This window comes from Xiphophorus maculatus, chromosome 8 (genome assembly GCF_002775205.1).
Source record: "Xiphophorus maculatus strain JP 163 A chromosome 8, X_maculatus-5.0-male, whole genome shotgun sequence".
NCBI classification, from domain to species: domain Eukaryota; kingdom Metazoa; phylum Chordata; class Actinopteri; order Cyprinodontiformes; family Poeciliidae; genus Xiphophorus; species Xiphophorus maculatus.
The window spans coordinates 17,334,343-17,355,295 of record NC_036450.1 but is presented as its reverse complement, the minus strand read 5'-3'; the positions used below and the strand labels follow the sequence as shown (position 1 = coordinate 17,355,295).

Genomic DNA, 20,953 nt, shown 5'->3' with positions numbered 1-20,953 from the left:
CAACAACAACAACAATATATATATATATAGCAGAGGGATGGTAACAATATCCATTATCACAAAGCTAAAAAACATTATGACGACCAATATGATATGGCCATCCACTTGAACATAATAAAGTTGCCAAGAGGCTCATGCTAACTCTGGATGAGTTTATTTCCCTCTCTCTTTGCGATTATGCATTAATTTATGTTTGTCTGTCACATAAAATATTCCAAGGAAAATACATTGAAGTGTGTAGTTGTAACTTGACAAAATGTGGAAAAGTTCAGGGGGCATAAATGGAATTTGCTAGGATGAATTCACTAATTTAAGTGTGCTTTATTGTACAAACGAAAAAACAAATCCGGGCAATAAAGACACCAAGAAAGTGAGCAGAGATGCATATTTGCTGTCAAACGAGAAAGGATTTATTTTATTGTGATGAACAACAAAGGACGGTGAACTCATATTTACCACTTGAAATGTAAATGACCAGAAGGGGGCAGCAGCGTGCTCCCTTCTAGGACTAGGACCCAACAGTATGGTCTAGTTTTTACCCTGAGTTTAGACTGACAGGCACATGTTCTTTACCTTTGAAATATAACTTTACCCGTATAACCAATCCATTTTTATTTTTTATTTTTTGCCGTCTTCACTGTCGAGGCAAATACTTAACATAGACTATCCTGGATAATCATCATGACTCGATCACGACACACTCTTATTAAACATTTTAACTGTATGAACTGAAGGAAAACTGCTTATTCAATCCAAAGAATTGCATCTAATAAGTTCAATTATTAAACAGTATTTGTGCTGTGAGCTCAGAAAATGTTCCAGAATTATTCCTCTTTTCCATCTACTTATAATTTTAAGAAATATTTTTTTGGCCTTTTTATCAACTTTTTTTCTAAACTTTTAACTTTTTAAAACTTTAAAAAATATATATATTGAACTTTTCTCCTTGTGTGTTTTTATGTGCGCGCGTTTGTGTGCGTGTGCGCTCCGCAGGCTCTACTTGATCTGTTGTTTGCGCAACACAATCACATTTCTTTTAAGCGACAGGGTGTCTAGACGCACACGTGACCGGGCGCGTCAATGCGCACTGGAGACTGGAGGAAGGGCACCCAAACCATCCGCCTCATTTACAGGCACACACACAGAGAGAGCCCTTTACAACCCCCCTCCACCAACACCAGCAGCAGCCCTGCAGAGGGACTCTCTGTCGGCTCCATTTCTGCTACACACTCGGCCCACGGAAACTTCGTGCGAGGGGAAAAAAAAAAAAACAAAAAAAAAAAACGAGGCTGGATTATATTTGACCCGACAGGGATTCGGTTTGCTAAAATAGGTTCTCAGACTCGCTGCGTGGACGCGAACTGAGGTGGTCTCTCTCTCCCGCTCTCTCTCTCATTCGCTCTCTCGCTTCCTGCGTGGCTTTCCAACTCTACTCGGTTGTTAGACAGAGCTTCAGACGTGGATTTGTTCCCTGGCTCCTCTCCGGACAGCAGACACCATCGGCGGAGAGCGCCGCTGAGAGCGCCCGGATCAGGGATTTTGTGGATTAATGCTCCCGAAGATGCAGCGGACAGCTTGGGTTTTCATGGGATAATTAGGCCCCCGTTTCCCTGGTCCACAGCAGCATCCAGTGTACGCTGATCGAAATTTCTGACAGTGAAAATCTGCAAGGAGAGTGGTTTTCTCTTTTTTTTCTTTTCTTTTTTTTTTTTTTTAAAGGGACCAGTTCTGCAGATCGGGGCTCCTCACAGCTTGGTTGCAAAGGTTTCTAAGCTGCTAGACAGTGGAGGTGATGGTGATTTATTCCTGGGGGACAAGCTGACTGTCCCGTGAAACCCCCTTAACTGTTTTTCCGCTGATCTAAGTCTGCAGGAGAAGGCGACGGAGACTGGCGCATGCTACAGACTTCCTCCGCTCATCCAGCTCCCAGCTTTTCCACCGTATCCTCTCAGGCTGCTTGTCACTGCCTGGACTCGGATCCCGGAATCTTCATGATTTGCGGACACCATGCTCGTTTGTTAGCCGGGAAACCCTCTTCTCGTCCCGCATGTTTAGGACCAAACGATCGGGGCTCGTCCGGCGACTCTGGAGGAGCCGTGCGCCCGTGGAGGGCGACGGGGAGGCGGACAGAGGGACGCATGGCTCCTCGGGGGGCTGCTGCATGGGCAAAGCGGCGAAGGTGGCCAAGTCCAACGACGCCGGGTCGGAGGCCGAACTAAAGGCGCTGACCCACTCGGTGCTGAAGAAGATCAAGGAGAAACAGTTGGAGGTGCTCTTGCAGGCGGTGGAGTCCAAGGGGGGCGCCCGGAGCCCCTGCTTGCTCCTGCCCAGCAAAGTGGACGCCAAAGTGGGTCAGCAGTCTTACTCTCTCCCCATGCTGCTCTACAAAGTGTTCAGGTGGCCGGACCTCAGGCATTCCTCGGAGCTGAAGAGGCTGTCTTGCTGTGAATCCTACGGGAAAATCAACCCGGACCTAGTTTGCTGCAACCCGCACCACATGAGCAGGCTGTGTGAACTTGGTGAGTTGAATTATTTTAAAAGTTCTTGTCAAAATTATCAGAAGGAGATGTGCTGGCTACAAGTTATTGTTAAATTATCCGAAATCAGATGACATCACCTCTCCAGAACGAGGGGTTTCGAGTTTCCATAAGGTCAAAGTCAACTTATGTACGTGCCAAGAGGTCCTTTTTCACAGGGGCGACTCCATAAAGTTTCAAAAAAGGGGCGGTCTGATTAGGGGGACCAATGAATTTATTTATTTTGCTTATTTTAGGGAGGCAAACCTAAACTAAAAGCCATGACAGATTTTTAGAAGGCTTTAATATAGAAGGAGGCCAACATAAGGTTGCTTGGAACTATTTTTATAAGAATTAACTGGCCAGAATGGAACTAAAATGAGTGAAAGTAGGATGAAATATAAATACCATGTTTTCCAGGCTACAAGTCTCTCTGGAGTATAAGTTGCATCAATCAAAATGCATCATGAAGAGGAAAAAAAACTAAACATAACATACACCGGAGTATAAGTCGGATTTGTATAGAAATTGTCAAACACGAAGGGGCCTCATTAATGTTGAGGATGTAATGTAGTGTTGTACTCAGTTACTTGAATTTGAACAAACTCACAGAAGTTGCCAATTTTGGCTTAGAAGTCTGCTGGCAATTTCTGATGCACTGATGTCCATGCTCTAATCACGGTGGTCTGGAACGACTCCACTCCGCCTGCGAAGTGAGCAGCGGAGCGGAGACGCATGCAGTATAATTCCGGGTTGATGGAAAGGCGGTTGTCGCGGTAACACCAAGAAGGCCCGACAGCAAAGTCATTTAATATTCATCTCCTTGGCAACTACCAGAGTGTGGATACGTAACTGTTTATGTACCCAACTGGGAACTTGTTACTCCAGCCAGGGCGATCTTACTTTTAGCCAGCAATTAGCTTTCACCGCGGCTGCAGATGGTAATATTCAACCCTAGGTTAATTTCCAACACATAAGGTTAATAGCTTATGGCTAAGCTACATTATACATTAGATTTTAGCTTTTTCATGACTACCTCTTTCCATAATTCAAGAAGATGAAGAAAAATAAACTGGCTGACAATAGCTTGGGTATAGAAAGAGGTGAAATGCCAATGTGGAGTTACAAATTTATGTGAATTCACCCAAAGTTGTTGGAATTCATTCATTTCTTTCTTTCAGTCTTTCATATTCATGTAGAAAAAATAAGACAATGTACATTTGAGACTATCTGGACAGGCCTCGCACCCCTCCCCATTCTGGAGGCACCTCTGCTTTTTCTTTCTTTTGGGAGCTTTATCAAGTCTCAAGTCTGTCATTTGCTATGGAAACATTTAATATTTAAGGGTCATTTTGAAATTCTCTGACCTCCTAATAAAAAAACAACATTTTATGGCTGCCCGTGAAATAATAATAATAAAAAAAGAACATTTTGGGTTTCATCTAAGCCCTGCTTTCCAAACAAGCAGCCTGACTGCTATCTGAACATTTCATAATTGGCATTTCCAAAGTGCAGAGTGCCTCAGCCAGGACTCCAGTCTTTCCACAGTGAAGTTTACAGCCCCCTCTCTTTTTTTCTTTCACTCCATCTCTCTCTCTCTCTCTCTCTCTCTCTCTGTATGTGTGTGTGCTTGCTTGGCGTCCCGGGCCAAAAGAGGCCCGTATCTCAGTTTGTCCTAGACGCTGATAGTGGCCCTTCTGGCGCCAGGCGGCCCCCTGTTTATCTGCCTGCCAATGAAAGGCAATAGCCGCCCGGCCGGCCTCACTGCCTGCCTCTTCAGGCGGAGCTGACAGACACAAATCTTTTTTTTTTTTTTTTTCCTCTGGCTGAAGAATGACAACTCTTATCTCAAAGTTTAAATCTCTCTGTTTTTTTCTCTCCTCCACACAGAGTCTCCTCCTCCTCCATATTCCCGCTATCCCATGGATTATCTTAAACCACCAGGTGAGCTTTTTCCAAGGCTTGAAAATCTTAAAATGTAGATATGTATGTGTTGTGTTTTTGTCTGGATTTACATAACACCTTCATTTAGTATGCTTCCTCTGTGCTTGTGTGTGTGTGTGTGTGTGTGTGCTTGTGTGTGTATGAGACGAAATGGCTCCACGTTATGTTGTGATTTATGATAGCAGTGGAGTGGCACGCCTGGCTGGCTGGCCAATTCCAGCATGGCTGGCAGCCAGGGCAAGGCAATACAAAGCTGAGATATCAGCTATAGACTGAGTGGCACGTCAGCAAGGTGCGGTGGGTATGTCTGAGTGTGAGACGGTTTGTTTGTGCCCTCATCTATCTGTTGTGAGATGCAGACAGGGCAGCAGCATCTCTGGAGCCAATCCCTGAGAAAAATCTACAGAATGTAGTCTGTGTGTGTGGCCGGGGGTATCGCTGACCTATGTCTGTGGGTGTACTGTAATTTTGGGGGTTTAGGTGATTTTTTTTTTCTCTTTTGAGTATGCTCATCATTTCACCATTTTCCAGTTTGACTATTTTGACCAGGGAAATCTCAGGAAGCTGTCTTCCTCGGGGCGTTTTGCACCATCCGTTATTTTGTACCTGCCTTGACAAGTGATGATTTAAAAGAGTTGTATTTCATCGATTCGCAGCTTAATGTAAGGAAGTGTGGTTATGGCTGTGCTGAATATTCACCAGAAAGAGGTCACTCAACTGTATTATGGTTTGATTGGGGTTTGTAATCAGACATATTTTACAGGAGTCAACCCAGAATGTTCACTTCTACACGCATGGGTAATTATTGAAATCCATAACCAGTAATTGTGGTTTAGAAACTCCAATATAAGGGTGAGATTATTAGTTTTGCTGTTTGGATTATTTCATTCAGCTGTATATTCCATGAGGGGAATATTAATTGATTAATTCATTGATTGTTAGTGGGTTTTGTCCTCTGACTGTAGGCAGTGATACATTTACAGTCAAAACAAACAAAAAAACTCCAACAACTTTTAATGTAACTTTCATCTTCATAGTGCACTAAAATCTATGTACCTTGTGCATTTAAAAAAAATCTACAATTAAATGACAATATAAATGAATTTTGGGCATTTTGATATTATCTCAAGTTTATTATACTTCAAAGATTTGACCATGAAGTACATTAAACACATAAGCCATGTTTAACAGTGTAATGCAATTGTACACGGAAGATGATTTTTAACAGCTTGCAGTTTAAAATGCAACAAGAACGCCCTCTTAAGTCTGAATCTTTACAGGGAGCATCTGAGGTCTTTGAGTTGCCTAAAGTTCAGTTTCCAACATGGCTGCCAGGGCAGATTGAACTTTAAAATATGAACCCTGATCAAGTCAAAATACCTTGATCAGGCTTGATCTGCCTATTATTATTAATAGGCAAATTTCCTTACATAAACTGAGATGGTTATAGAAAATTACCAACAGGTTGACTGTCTGTGGCAGAGCGCTGTATAATGGACCGATAAAACTCAAGAGCAAAAGCTGAACTACAAAGATACGAAATGGTGAACTCAACCGGCCCCATGCTGTTCTGCCCTTATCCTTATTGCGTTATGTCATCACCTATTAGGTCAGTTTAAATTTTACCCTACAACCAGAAAAGACTGAAGAGGTGGAGGTGATGTGAAAGATTTTCCTGACTGTAAACCGCCTCTTTTTTTTTATTTTTTAAATTATCTCCATCTCTCTCGTGCTTTCTGACTCATTACCCATCTCGGTGTGTACTGGTGCAGAAAGAGCTCCGAGTTAAACAGTGACCAGTCAGCTGACTGGCCGGCTCGGAGGAGAAAGTGGCTTTCAGTGAGTGGAAACAATAGGAAGTCATTGCAGCTGCAGCGCTGCAGCTGCAGTAATTCAACCCCCCACCTGCCCCCCACCCTATAGCTCCTTTCATTCTGTCTTTGTCATCTGTCTCCACGCCGCTCTGGTAAATATTGTTGCACTTAAAAAGCGGCTCCGGCATGTTAAATACAAGCAGAATTGATCTAAAATGTTGGCAGTGATGTCTGCTTGACGCTCGGCTCCCTGCTGATTGGCTGGGACGGGCTGCAGAGCTGGCGTCGCGTCTCTGTATTGAGTTCAGCTGGAGACTTTCCAGTGCTGAAAGGAAACGAGAAGGTAAATAGGAAATGCAAGTGGGATGCAGACAAAGGAAATGATTATACAACTCATGTTACCACCCTGTTTCCTCTCGTGGAGAGAACGGACCGAACTTGAATTGTTGAACTGAGCTGCAGGCGGCAAGGTTAAGGAGAGCAAGAAAGTTCCTGCTTTCTTATTGATCTGGGGTTTTGAAGTTTTGAGACCTAAATATTTGTCTTTTTAGCCATATTTAACAATTATTTTTACTTTATTTCTTTATTCAGACAGGGCATGTTCAGCTGTAGCTCTGTGTCTGCATCGACCAGAAAAGCTGAAGGACTTGGTAATTGGACAGTGGAACAGCTCAGGTTATCATATAAAGATTGCCTCGGGAAGCTGTCCCGTCAGTCATCAACTCCTTTTCATTACTGGGAGTTAATGTGATTTTCTACGCCAATATTGCAGTGTTTGCTTTAGATCAGTCTGGGTTAAACTGTTACAGCATTCAGAAAATCAGAATATTCGCTCTAAGAAGGCGATAGGATGTAAATATCCGCACAAAGTGGAGCAGCGGTGGATTTTACGATGCTGCTTTTATAAATCCACTGAGCAGGAAGTGAGGTTATGTGTGTCAGGGTGCCTGTCCTTCTCCGGCAGCGGTCAATATGAAAGGAGCCTGGACATAAAACGGTACCTTGTCTCAGCTCTGGGGAATATAAATCACACACTGTTTGGCTCCTTCCCTCTGATGCCCCCCTTTCTGCACCCTGTGGTCAGCGGTGAACTGCTGCCCCAGAGTCCAGAGCAAGGCGTGCTGGCAGTGAATTAAAGGACGGGCCCAGGCTGTTCCCGTGCATCTCTTTGGGGAGACCGCAGCAGTACAGGCCTTGTCAGGACGTTGCAAGGGACTGCACTGTGAAACCACTGTGGTCACTGCTGTCCGGTGCCTTCATTGAGTCATTTTTATCATCCACTGAAGCTGCACATTGGACACCCTACTTTCTAAGTTCTTATTGTGATCAATTTGACTTAAAAGTCATCATTCAGTCGCGCTGGTGTTCAATGGATGTTAGGTGAATAGACAGAATGACTTGTAGCTAAAGGAATGTATAATTAGTGCAGCTACTAGCGACTAGCCGGTTCCCAGCAGAGTTTCGCTCTAGTCGGTGTACACAACTCTTCTCTTAAAGCTCCATTCATGTGTCGTGTTGGAACTAGTCCACATTACAGGTCTTTGAGGGGGGTTTAACATTCAAAAAGGAGGAGAGAATGACTACTTTTACCTCCCTGGTCTGCCTGATAGTTTGCCCTAAATAGGATTTAAATGCATGGTTGCCTTCAGGACCTAAGTTCTGTTTGTGTAGAGGAGTGTTCAAAGGGTGCCCACACACACAGGTTTATCCCTTACTTTAAGCTTTCTAGTTGTATTAGACCCAGCACGTTCTAATAATATTATTCAAATGTAAGCCTGAAACTATTTTAAAACAGATATTAATATTTTAGATATTTTAAATGTCTATTTTTTCAGCTTTCACAAATGACAATCTGTTAGAAAATCATCTGTAACAAGAACAGAATATGTAGTTCTTGAATTGCGAGTTTAGTTTACTTTTTCTTAGAACTGGAATAAAGGCTACACAAATTTTAAAAACCAAATCTGTTCAATGTAGAATGATCCACTTTGTGTTTGATTTGAAGTATTTTACATGTTGTGTTAAGAGATGTTCAGATGCAGTCCAGACACATAAAAACATGAAATAATCCTTTTCTTTACTGCTAATAAAAAACTACAAGGCAAATGGATGCTCTGGTGACATTAGCAGCTAACTGGTAGCAACTATTCTCAAAGCACTCTAAAAGTTCATCTTGTCTGGCATTTCAGACTGGTTAAAAAACTAAAAAAAAAAACCTTTGATTAAATTGATTCCTTTTTTTGTTTTCAGCTACTGAAAATATGAAGCAACTTTTTACTTTAGTTCTGATAAGAAATTACAAATCAGATGCTAACTTTAGCATTATTAGCTGCTATTGTCACAAGGCTTAAACTCACTTATTTCTGTCAATTTCTTCTTACAGGTTACACAAATTAATAAGTCATTGTGCTTTTTTTTTATTGCTTTTGACACATGTTCTCCTGACCAGAAGTGTTTAACAGGGCAACTGAAAAACTACTTCCTTTTTAACTTCAAAATAAGAGTCTATAATATGGGTTCAACTGAGTGTTAAGCTCAAAGGTTATACCTTCATCATATCCGTTTCCATATTATCTCATATGTATTCAACTAGAAGGTCTTTATTTCGCGAGACATTCTTCCCTTTGGTGAGAAATATTGGGATGTGGAATATCATAACATTTCGTTTTGTTATTGAGCAGGGAATAAAAGAGCCAGACTCAAGCTCTCACCCCGGTCATTGACAGAAAGAATCTAACCCTTTCTGGTTCAGCAGCTCGTCTGTGTAAAGAAGCAGGGCTAACATTCCTTCCAAAGCACCGGATTATAGGGGGGATTATCAGGGGTGTAAGAAATTCTCTGCTGTGTGTGTGAGAGAGGGTGTGAGCTTCATCGTCAGCGTCTTCATTAGGCATTGATTTCACCCGAATGATTGACGGCCTCACAGCTGCTGCTTTGCTGCCGTCTCCCATCACACACAGGAACACGCTCAGTACTAACTCAGAGTCTCTCTTTCCATCAGATTCTCCAGACTCTGGGCCTTCATCCAGTGAGACTGGGGGAACTACGTACTCGGCCCCTGTGGGGCTTTCAGGTAAATATTCCCACCAATACATCTCGCCTTTATATCACCCATTTTTCTGCTCTTCCTCCTCATCATCTCCCTCCTCTGTTTTTCTTTTCCCTCCGCTTCACATTCCTCCTGACACACACATCATCTCCCCTCCATACTTGCGATGATGAGGCGGTGATTGTGGGGGCCCCAGCTTCCCCTCTGTAATAAAACAGCCAGTGAAGGAGGGAGGTGCAGTTCTCCCACAGCCACATAAATTCTTCCCTTCTGGCTCTTTGAACAACGCTCCTCTCTTCTCCCTTCTCCTCTCCCATCGCTCTCTGTGTGATGTTGTAATGGAAGACAAACACGCCAGGCTGTTGTTTGCAGAAGAATATGTTCAGTGCATGTAGTGTTGTTGAGGAGAGGAATGGAAAGCAGGCTTAAACCGACATTTGAGTGTTTGTTTCGTTGTGTTTGCAGATACAGTGGATGTCTTTGTAGACGGAGAGTAACTCTCCTGTAGGCTGAGACACAGAGCACCTTACTTTCCTCCAACTCTTATGCTGAACGTGTTTCAGGCTCCATGAGAGTCCTTCCTGTTACCCCCCTGCCCCCCTTGGCAGAGTCGCCTTCCTTACCCACAGGCTGCAGAATACGATGATGCTCATGAGAGAGGGAGAGGGTTTGCTCTCCAGTGCTGTTCTCTGCTTTCATTTGCCGCATATGGTTCTCATTATAAAGCCTTTAAAGCCTGTTTTATGTCAGTTGCTGTTCGCTGCCCGTTTCCCCCCGCCCCCGTCCTTTGTTTGGTGGTTGGGGGTGGAGGGTTTAGCCTACTTGCCTGTGTGTGTCTGAGCAGAAGATCCAAAAATCACACCCCACATCCTCCTCCAGACCATCAGGATGGACACTAAAGTCCCCCTTTTGTGCGTTAACTAAAGACACATTTCATACACTGTTCAAACTGTGAAACCCAAGAAGTGGAGGCTTAGCAGGCGCCCTCCCTTCGTTTTCCCTTCTTCGGCCACCCCTCCTCCCCTGTTTTCCTTCCTGGCGAGGAGGACATGGCCGTGGCAGGCAGCGTCTTTGGTGAATGGGCCTCCTCAGTGAGAGCAGGAGAGGTAGAAGGGCTGAGGCGTGATGGCCAAAGCTCTCTGCCCCCATGATTTCCGCTGCTAGCCAAACGAATTGGGGGTGTAATCTATTCCTCCTCTGCCTCTTCTTTCACCCTCCCTGTTTTCCCCGCTTGGCTCCCTCCCTCTGGGGGCCTGACAAAAGAAACATGGCTCCCCCAGAGGCCCTGCTGCTGACCTTCCAATTCACTCACTTTGCCCTTTTTATGTTCTTCTTCAGACAAATTCACAGAAAGGAGAGGGAGGCTTAAAGGATACTGGAAATCAGCAAGAGACTTGCTACGTCTTACATTGTTTTACAATAATAAACTTGCTTTCCTTGAGGAGAGGGGCTAGAACAACTAGCGAACTCACCTCCAAAGACATAGTTCATTCAGACTTTAGATAAATCAATTCTTCTCCGTTTCTACATTCAGGGGAATGCCTAGATTGCTCAGGATGGAAGGAGTTAAGTGAACTGTGACAGCGACAAGCACAAATGCAAACTAGGCTGCCTGCCAGACTAGCGGCTCCAAAGCTCCCCTCACTAGCCCACGTCATCGGCTTGGAACAGAGCAGAGGGGAAGGGAAGAGGAGAGGACGGCTGGAGCCGGGCGTCAGGGCCACCAATCTTGGCGAAGACCTAGATCAGGGGTTTATAGGTTCACCCAGGCATTGAGCTGGGAGATCAGATTAGGGATTGAGAAATGGAGATCAGGTCAGGGTTAAGAGGGTGCTGGACTGTTGGTTATGAATCTCTGGAGTGTTAAGTAACTCTTAGTTATGAGCAGCTTAGAAGGCGTTCTTGTTGCCTGTCGAGCTTTAACATCTCTCCAATAAGTCTTTATTGAAGCAGTCACAGCTCTGCAGAGTTTGCTGCATAATGTCGTTTCATAAAAGCTGGGGGGCAAAACAATACACCCAACCCATAAAAAGAGACAATGCATGATATACAAATCAGTCCTTAACAATCCTTTCTGAGAAAACCAAAAATGTGAAGCTGTTATTGGCTACCGGCCAATCAACAACTTTCTCTCAGTATAGCTTGTTACTTTTTTTTCCCCTTGTGGTGGGGCTTCATCAATGCATTTGTAACAGAGTTTCTCCTTTGGGAAAAATGTAAAATGGGGGTAATTTGAACAAACCGTATCCATACATAAATTTCACTTTTTTTTTTGTCTTGGGTTGACATTTTTTAGATATTTGCAAGTTAAACAATAACACCTTACATTGAATATATTCAGTCAATAATATAACGAAAACTTGCATCACTTAATTGTTTATGAGCTCAAATGTGTGGTTTTAGCAGTCTTGTGCTCTGGCCTCAAAAATGTGTCTTTCATAGTCCAAGGATTTATACGTTATACATGTATGTGTTGCAAAGTGAATATAGGGGGCGTGGCTTCATTTGTGAATGAAGAATTAATTAAACGTGTAAATTCAACTGTACTTGCAGTTGAATTTACTTCATTATCTTCATTATCTTTTCAGTAAGATGACATCTTGTTTATTTCCATATATTTCAATCTAGATTAAAGTAATACAAATATCAGTTGCTTTAAGTGTGTGTTTTATTTGATAATATCGGTTGCGTAGTACCATGGCCCATACATACAAGTACTCCATAAAGTAGACTTCTGTTTGTGCCAGACGCTTGAAAGTGTAGCATCTGAGTGTCAGTGGCATGCCTGCTGGTGCCGTTGGGGGCTGACCCAGAGTGCCTGTTTGTAACCGGATCCAGTCGCACAGTGGTGGCATGTACACTCTCACAAACACGCGCACGCACACACAGGCGAGCAGATAAAATGGCCCGGTGCGAGCCCTGGCGCATGGCCGATTGTCACACAGGCACTTCCTCCCACTGCAGGTTAAATTTAGGCCAAGTTGTATTCTTATACCGCCAGCCTACCTCGACAGACAGTCACCCGGCCCCTTGGCCAGTCAATTAGTCATCCAGTGAATTGGCTTGAAGTGTAACCTTGATCAGGGGCTGTGATGGAGATTAAATTTAGTCCTGGCACCATGGATCAATAAATTAAAAAAAAGGCTTTATTGGGCGTTATCTTGAAATATTTTCACACTAGGAGGTTTTTACACTTAAGAAAATTAAGAGTGGAAGCTTGTAACAGAGCACCCTCAGTGTGCCTCCTCTTGCTGAGGATTCCTGCCTTGTTTGGGTTAGCAGGGAGAGGAAAGGGCCGCGCAGGATATGACCTCATGTCTTTGAGGAAAAGCCGAGTGGACAGAGAGGCAGCTGAGGCCTCATCTTGATGGAAAACAAACACTGGGGGTACACCAACCAGAAATGAGGAAGGCAGGACATCAGAAAAAGTGGAACTGACCAGAGAAATGCACTCTTGAAAATGAGGACTGTTTTCACCAAAATTTACTATTTAGTTTCCATTTCTTGTTGGTTTTCTCATATGAACACTAAGAGAAGGGAATGAAGAGGCAGAGAAGATGGCGGCTTTGGGTGGAGGGAGAGATGGCCGGCAGCTCTGCTCGGTTCTCTGTAATTTGGAGGATGCGTGTTATAGCCAGCGAGCTGAGCAAAGCAGAGCCGGGCCGCTCTGTGCTGGGCCAGGATCTCTCATTACTCCCCACTTCCTCTCCTTGCGAGGCAGCCAAGCCAACCTCTTGGCAAGGGACTTAATTTTGGTTTTGGCCGCCCTCTGTTCCCCACCCTGTGTCATTATGCTGCACAAATCGGAAAAACATGCACGCAGAAGGCGGCGGATGATGGAGTGGGATTGAGGAGAGTTGAGTCTTGCTTTGCTCTGCATGTATTTTGTGTTTTCCCTTTGCCTCAAATGCTTTGGGACGATGTGCTTGCCGGTAAAAAACGTTACCTTTAGCGCGGTTGACAGGAGGGCTCTGCAGCTCTGGTTCTGAGCCAAAGCTGGACGGAAGCCCAGGACAAGATGAACATTGTTTTGGTTCGCAGTGGCTCTGTGGGAGTGGGCTTTGACATTACCTAAGGTATGAAGCTATATCTGGGGGGTGGGGTGAATGAATGTGTGAAGGGGGCAGTGGAAAAGGAGAACTCAAACCACTTGTATGGAGAATTAAAAAAATGGAAATAAGTGGAGACATATGCCCATAAAACCTGCGTGTGTGTGTGTTTGTCTCCACCCTCCTGCCTGCTCATTCATGGAGTCAGTTTGTCTTTTGTGTACTCTTGAGTGCCTTTGTGTGTCAGTAACTGCATCTCTATCAGCGCTGGAACAACCGCATACAGTTAGAGGTATACAGAGCTATATATAAATACAAATAAGATAAAAACACCGCTCAGGCCACATCCAACTGGAACTGCTGGTTGTCTGTTTTCTGTTTGTGGTTTCTGATTTAGTTCCCACGGTCTTTTAGCTACAACAATGTAGGCAATTGTTCATCTTGTCTGTCCATCTATCTATATATATTTGTATGTGTGTGAGTGTGTGTGACAGTGCTTCTCCTAGATACCGATCTTGTGGGAAGTCTTCTGACTTGTGTGTCTGCAAAAGTGAGCTCATGACATCACTCTAGCCGGCCTGGCACCGTGTTTGAAAGTGCCTTGTGTTTATTTGTCCTGTCACCCTGGGAAATCTGGGTTGCAGGGAGTGGTTGTGTGTGTGTGAGCGTGCAAGGGTCAGCCTGATGAAGTGTTGTACTAAGAACTCAACAGGAATGGGAAAGAGGTCCAGCATTAGGAAAGAAAACGTCCCATTAGAAAGCATTGTTGTACAGCTTTTGGGACCTTCTGAGTGCCATGTAAAAGATGCAGCCCAGGGACTGGAGGGATGAAATGTTCACAAGTTTTGTTTTTTTGTTCATATTTCTGAATGACCATGACAAACCTGAGAAGCTCCTGAGAAAAACTGAGCTACGGACAGCAAGTAGGAAAACACGAGCAGTTTCGTCTCCTTATCTTCTCCCCCCGCCGCAGCCGGATGGCTCATGTTCGAGATGGCGTGTCTGCAACTCATTCTCTCTATCTGTGTTTCTGCAAGAAGTCAGATCTGCAGATAGACAAACCGGGCCACTCCCCTGTGTGGTTTTCCTGCCATCAGGGTTTATTTACGATTCTTGAGATTGGGGTGGGGGGTGGAGGGAGTTAGCAGCTTCAGTTACTTGTCATCCTAAAGCTTCACTTCCTGTCTGTTGGCTAAGAAAGCCACTCAAGCCAATCTTCCAGACCAATAATAAGCTTTGGTGTTGGAAAGCAACCTGTAACATATAGAACCATAACAAGCTTAAGACAATGTGCTGCTGGGTCTTAGATAGAATTAGTAATTTTGAATCCACTAGAATATGAAAAAATTATAAGGTTTTCTCCATTTATGTATCAAAGCGCACTACCTTTAACTGGGTTTTATTAAACTCAGAGGAGTACATTTAAGTAGATGCTGTCATTTGATGAGTTTGATGCATTTAGTGAGTTGAAGTTAGAGCTCCTCAAATGAAACTGTTCATTTGCACAGTAATACAGTTTTGTACGGAATTGTTTGCTATTGTTAACAAGTATCACCACTAAGCATCCTTTAGTGGCATTGATACTCAGCTGAAGATAGATGGTCTTTATTTTGGGAAGTTGCTGTTGTGTTACATTGATGTGAGATGAGGACAATCTACTTTCCTTGGTGCTGCACAGTAAAACTGCTGTCCTTTCTTCTTCTGGAGTGGCTGCCTGTCATTGAATTTCTGGCTGCACAAGGAGTGAGCCAGACAGTCCTTAGAGGCGCTGCGAGCTGGCTGTCGCAGCGTTGTCGGGACTCTAAAACTCCAAAAGAGAGAAATCAATGATACCTCGTGTTTTGTTTGTAATAATGGAGAGATGCTTAGCTTTGACTGCAGATGAAGGTGCACTCACATGCATACACATCTTTTGGGGAGGCTGGACTTATACGGCCTGGCAGAAAGAACAAAAGGAATGCCTCCAGGCTGACCCTTGACCTTTGGAATAGACTTTCCCCGGCTTGCGAGAGGGTGTTGACTTAGAAAATAAGGCACCGTGACGAGCCCTTCCTCCCCCTTGCCTCGAGCTGTTTCCCTCATGTCTTCCTCATTCCAGTTTTCATCCAGTGTGTCTGATGACAGGGCCATTACACGTCTGAGGCGAGAGAGGCCCAAACAGCCGCAGATTTCTGAGGGATCGATGCGAGGCGCTTCTTGGCGCTTTCTCGCCGTTTACTCATATTGAAACTGTACAGAACCGAAGGCTGAAAATCGTGTGCGAGAGACGGAGTGTAATGTGTGTGGATCGGCTGACTTCTAAGAATAGCACCAACCTGGTGGGTGTCTGTGTGTGTGGAGTCAGACAGAGGTAATGATTAACCTTTCCAGACTGTGTTTGTGTCCCTGGGAGAAGTGCAGCGAGTCTAGCACCTCCTCGCCCTCCTTCACAGCCGTCCTGCCTCGCTTCCCCTTCGGCTCAGTCCAGTTGTCTCTGCTAACTTGGCATCTGCTTTATTAAAGTTGTAGAGCATTAAAACAGGGGAGTTGACACCCAGTTAAGTCTGTGGTGCTTATGCTAAAAATTCAGCACTGCATAACTGCGTAGACGGTTTGATAAATATTTACAGTTGTCGGATATCTGTGATGCGTTATTTGCAGGTCACAGAACTACTTGTGATAAGAACATTTGTGCGCATAAAGATATAAGGCTTGCAGTATTTTCACACATTGCACAGTATTTATTGAAAGTTTAGTTGAAGTTGTCAAACTTGTTATGTAGCAAATCTTACTTTCTAGTCATTCTGCTCTTTGATTAACACAAGCACAACAAGCTATTAGCTTAAAAATATTTTGGACTATCTGCTCAGCTAGCCAGCCAGCCAGCCAGCAGTCTGCTGCTTTACATACTTGTAGCCCATAACTGACTCACTGCAGTTTATATAAAGATTGGAAATATTTCCTATTGAGTCTGTCTGACTTTTAAACATTTTAAAATGTGTGTTAGATTTCATTTAGCCAGCTTACTGTCTGTGTGCAGCTGTAGGTGAGATGTCTGCAGAAAAATTACGTAAGCATCTATAACCACTATGAACTATAAACTGTAGGAGCAACATGATGGAAGAAGTTGAGTGTTTTCTTACTCATAAGTTTCTTAAACCTTAGTTGTCCGGTCCATTTAATGCTGTTTTGTCCATTGCAAAAACTGGCTTTAACTAGGACAGCTGGACACATCATCACTCGAGAGCTTGATTGCTTTGTTGTGAAGAGGCAGGAAAAGGCTTTGTTAGATGTGGAGGTGCGGGGGTTGGGTGTTTGCATGTGGACCCCATGGGACAAACGGGAATGGGACACAGCAGCAGCAGCAGCAGACAACTAACAGGAGGAGGACAGAAAGGGTTAGAGTGACAGATGGCCACAGGCTGCCGGCTAGCCAGCTTATCTCTGGCGAGGAGGAGAAGCCCGAGACACGAGGAGCTTAGAGGCCAGAGTGCAGAAGGGAGCAGGTGGGGAGGCAGACAGAAACTCAGACTAATGCTTCAACAGGCAGACATCCAGAACCCGGACACGCAGACAGATGTACAATCAGAGCCCACAGTGAATATTCAAGACCTGGAGCCAATGAACAGGCACACACAGCGACTTCACCTGACACACACTTATGACAGATACATCTGAAACAGTGTCAGGCTGTAACTCAGCGAGCTTGACACCCTTTATATACAATGATTATAAAATAAAAAATAAAAAAAACCCAAGTTAAATAAGCATTTGGAAACTAAGGTGAGTTTATGTGAATCCGCTAAAATTAGTGAGTGTTTTCATACATGCATGTTTGTCCAGCAGCATAACTCATGAGGTGTAAGCTCATCTGCTGTCAGAACAAGCTGTGAACATTACTATTTGCGAGGCAGCACCCTGCAGAGAGAGGAGTCTGGCTGTCTCGCCTTCCCGCCGGCTGATTCACTGAATGGGTTTGGGTTTGTTTACCTGCAGGAGACATTTGAGCGTCGACAGAAATCTGCTGATGTCTCTGTTAAAAAGTGGTGGCATGGATATTGAAACACAAGCATTTTTTAGTCCATTTGCAGTTTCTTTTGTGAAAGAAACATAAGACTGTCAGTATATTGACTTCTTTTCTCCATGAGATTCAGACTTGTATTTTTTTCCCCAGTCTGATACTCGTTAATGCTTGGAAAATAACTAACATAAGCTTTAAAGTAGGAGTCTGGACATTTTTTCATGACGATGACAGATATTTTTTGCCAAGACAGTTTTGTGTTTCTAAAGATATATCTGTCTCTACAAATATAACTACTGTCTGTTTTGAGCTCTGTCTTATTCCTGCTGGAAATATTTTGATTCTGGGGAGTTAGCTGAAATGCTAGGCTAACAATAAGCTTGTCTGCTCTTTTTTCACACATGATTTAATTATCACTTTGTCTCATCTTAACTCTGTTCATGTATTACCAGCTGACAAAATGGTAAAAAAAATTTCCTGCATTGAAAGCTCAGTTTTTTGCTTTGATCATCATAATTTTTAACAGTCATCATTTCAGCTGCTGTCTTCAGGTCTTTCTCTACATATCTGGCTCTCTGACCACTGCAGGTCACATGAGATAGACTGACCTGAAGCTGCAGCAGCCAGTTCAGTTTCTTTGTGAAGGTCAGCTCAAAGGGTGAAAAAAAAAAAAGTCTCACTCTGGGAAAGTCCATCTACAAAATAATGCGTGAAGCATGTAGCAGTTTAAATGAGAACAGGGTCGTTTTTAAGACATAAGGAGCCATGTGCATATTATTAGTCTTTAAAATTTGAAATGACTCATAAATAAGTCAAATATCTAATTGTTTTTTACAGGGTGACCCTCTGCTTCTTGACTTCCAGCGGTTTGCTTTGCTCCTGCCTTGATTCCCCCCCTTTCCTCTGTGGTTTTCTTGCACCACGAGTTTAAAGTTTCTCAGAGGCTAGTCCACGAGGCGGGGGAAACGGCAGGGCCGTTAGTATAGTCCTGAATAGCAGAGTGTTTTCGAGCTGCAATGACAGGCTCAGACAGGCAGCCGCTCTAATGACCTATGACGCCAAGCTCTGTCTCTCTCAGCAATAACACACACACACACACACACAGCAGGGCCCCACAGGTGAGCTCCACCAGCAGGCCCGTGCGTCCTTGTCCTTATCAACCTTGGCTCTTCCTGTAATGTGTAAAACATGCCGGATTTGGAGACTGTCTGGCATCTTGAGACATAAAATGCTTTCCTGTCTTTTATCAGAAAGATAAATTCTAGTTCTCGCCTGCATTTAGTCAAATGTAGATAGCTGGGTGCTTGGTTTCCTTTAGCACCCCACCAGGATGGATTTACGATAAATTCCCCGAGGCTCAGCTCAGTGCAACTTCAAAGAACACAGCCCCGCTTGTTTTATGGAAGGCATGCTTTCAGTTTTGCTGGCCCCCTTTCCTTCTCCTAGACTTTTTCTGTCTGTCTTCTCCCAATGTTTTCTTTTTCCCTTCCTCTTTTTTTCCCCTCCTAATGAAGGCTAATGACAGGCCAGGATAAGTCGGCCTGGGCCGGGAGAGATCCTGCCGCATTAGCGTCGCAGTTAGTCCCAGACGGGACCTTCCAAATTACCGGTTGCATTCACAGCTACTGCTAGATGAAAGGGGACAGGTCGAGGGGCTCTGTTCAGGTTTTCCTCCAAATATATACCCACATTCCAAGCTTTCCTGATGTTTGGGAAATGGCCTATAGGAATGGATATTTATACACTTGAGAGAAGTTGCCGCAATGTGGCGATAACGCCAAAAAGCACAAGAGACACTTAAAAGTCCAAAGAGGAAGCAAAGTTGTAAAAGTAACAGTCAAAATATGTAAAAAGCATTCCTTCTCCTCCCCACCCCGCCCCCTCTCTGTCTCAATTTATTTCCCTTGCGCCTGACTGGCTCCCTTTTCTTACTGGGAGTTGCTGGAAGCCAGATTTCTGCGGAATAGAGATATGAAGGGAGAGTGCGGCGGCGCAGGAGGCGCTCGAAAGGGAAAGGCGATAGATTTTGGAAACTGGAGCACGGCCAGTGCTACACTTCTTTTCTACGCTCAGGGGAAACTTCAGACCCACGAGGCCTCACTTGTCATCGGAGTTAACGGCCTGCTTCTGACGCCCGTCCAACATGGTTTATGTGTTTGTGTGAAAGCCCTGCATCAGTTACCATGTCTCCGTCGGTCAAACTCTTCATTTCCTCCAGCAGGGCGAAGTATGTTGCTGTAGAGACAATCAGGACAAGAGGTTGACGTCAGTACATTGTTGGCCGGGCCGCTACAAAAATACAGCGAGCCAGACAGAAGATAAGCATTTAATGCCTAGATAAATATTGTACTGCATGTGGAAACTTGCCTGGCAGTGCGTCTCCGAGTTGATTTTTCTAGTCTGTGGTCCAGGAATTCCAATATGGTTTTCCTGCATGGCAGAAATTGTGGATGACGGCTCCGTTTTGGCTCTTGACGAAAGCAAATTCTCCATTTCCCAAAACGGGGATAAGGACGAGGTTGTTCAGCTGTAGCAATGTTTAAGCAGCTTTGTTGCTCAGATTTAGATGACATCTGATCACATCTTTCATGAAGTCATCTTTTTCTCCTTCTTCTCTCTTCTTCTCCTTCATCTGCACATTTTCATTGTTTGATGTCTTACTTTTATTGCAATTTTTTTATTGTATCTAAGCGTCTCCATATCTTTGTTCCCCTCTTCCAGATTCCCTGGCGTTGCAGGAGTCAGGAGAACCGGCCCACTGGTGCGTGGTGGCGTACTGGGAGGAGAAGACACGCGTCGGACGCCTCTACTCGGTCCAGGAGTCCTCTCTGGACATCTTCTACGATCTACCTCAAGGGAACGGTTTCTGCCTGGGACAGCTTTGCTCGGACAACAAGTCCCAACTGGTTCAGATGGTGCGGGCCAAGATCGGCTACGGCATCCAACTGACGCGCGAGCCAGACGGGGTGTGGGTGTACAACCGCAGCTGCTACCCCATCTTCATCAAGTCGGCCACACTGGACAACCCGGACTCGCGCACGCTGCTCGTGCACAAGGTGTTCCCCGGATTCTCCATCAAAGCTTTTGACTATGACAAGGCGTGCAGCCTGCAGAGGCCGAACGACCACGAATTCACGCAGCAGCCTCGCACGGGCTTCACGGTGCAGATAAGCTTTGTGAAGGGTTGGGGACAATGCTACACCAGACAGTTCATCAGCAGCTGCCCGTGTTGGTTGGAAGTCATCTTTAACACGCGATAGCAGCAGCAGGAGCCTTCCTCCTCTTCATGCTGACCTCTTCAACACCCACTCACAAAAAAAAAAAAAAGACTTTTTCCTTTTTTTTTTCTTCGTTTTTGTTCCGGAGGTTCAAAGGCAGAAGAAGAAAAAAAGGATTTTAAAAGTGAGAAAAAAGTATAAATTCTGATGGACTTGTTTAATAAATGACTGAGATTTAATTAAAAAGAAGCGAAAAAATGTATTTTATGTTATATATAAATATATTATTAATTGTAAATATGAAGACGTTTTATATGCATCATTATTTATGTATTGTGCAATGTGTTGATGAGAAGAAAAGAA

The 20,953-nt window shown here is 44.2% G+C and overlaps 1 protein-coding gene across 1 annotated transcript; it reads left to right on the top strand.

The window, feature by feature from the left end:
- Positions 1-1,034: 1,034 nt before the first annotated feature.
- smad7 (SMAD family member 7) lies at positions 1,035-20,746 on the top strand. Its single transcript, XM_023338506.1, has 4 exons — positions 1,035-2,519; positions 4,407-4,460; positions 9,276-9,347; positions 20,094-20,746. The coding sequence occupies exons 1-4, from the start codon at positions 2,048-2,050 to the stop codon at positions 20,630-20,632; spliced, it is 1,137 nt and encodes a 378-aa protein (XP_023194274.1). The 5' UTR covers positions 1,035-2,047; the 3' UTR covers positions 20,633-20,746.
- Positions 20,747-20,953: the final 207 nt, after the last annotated feature.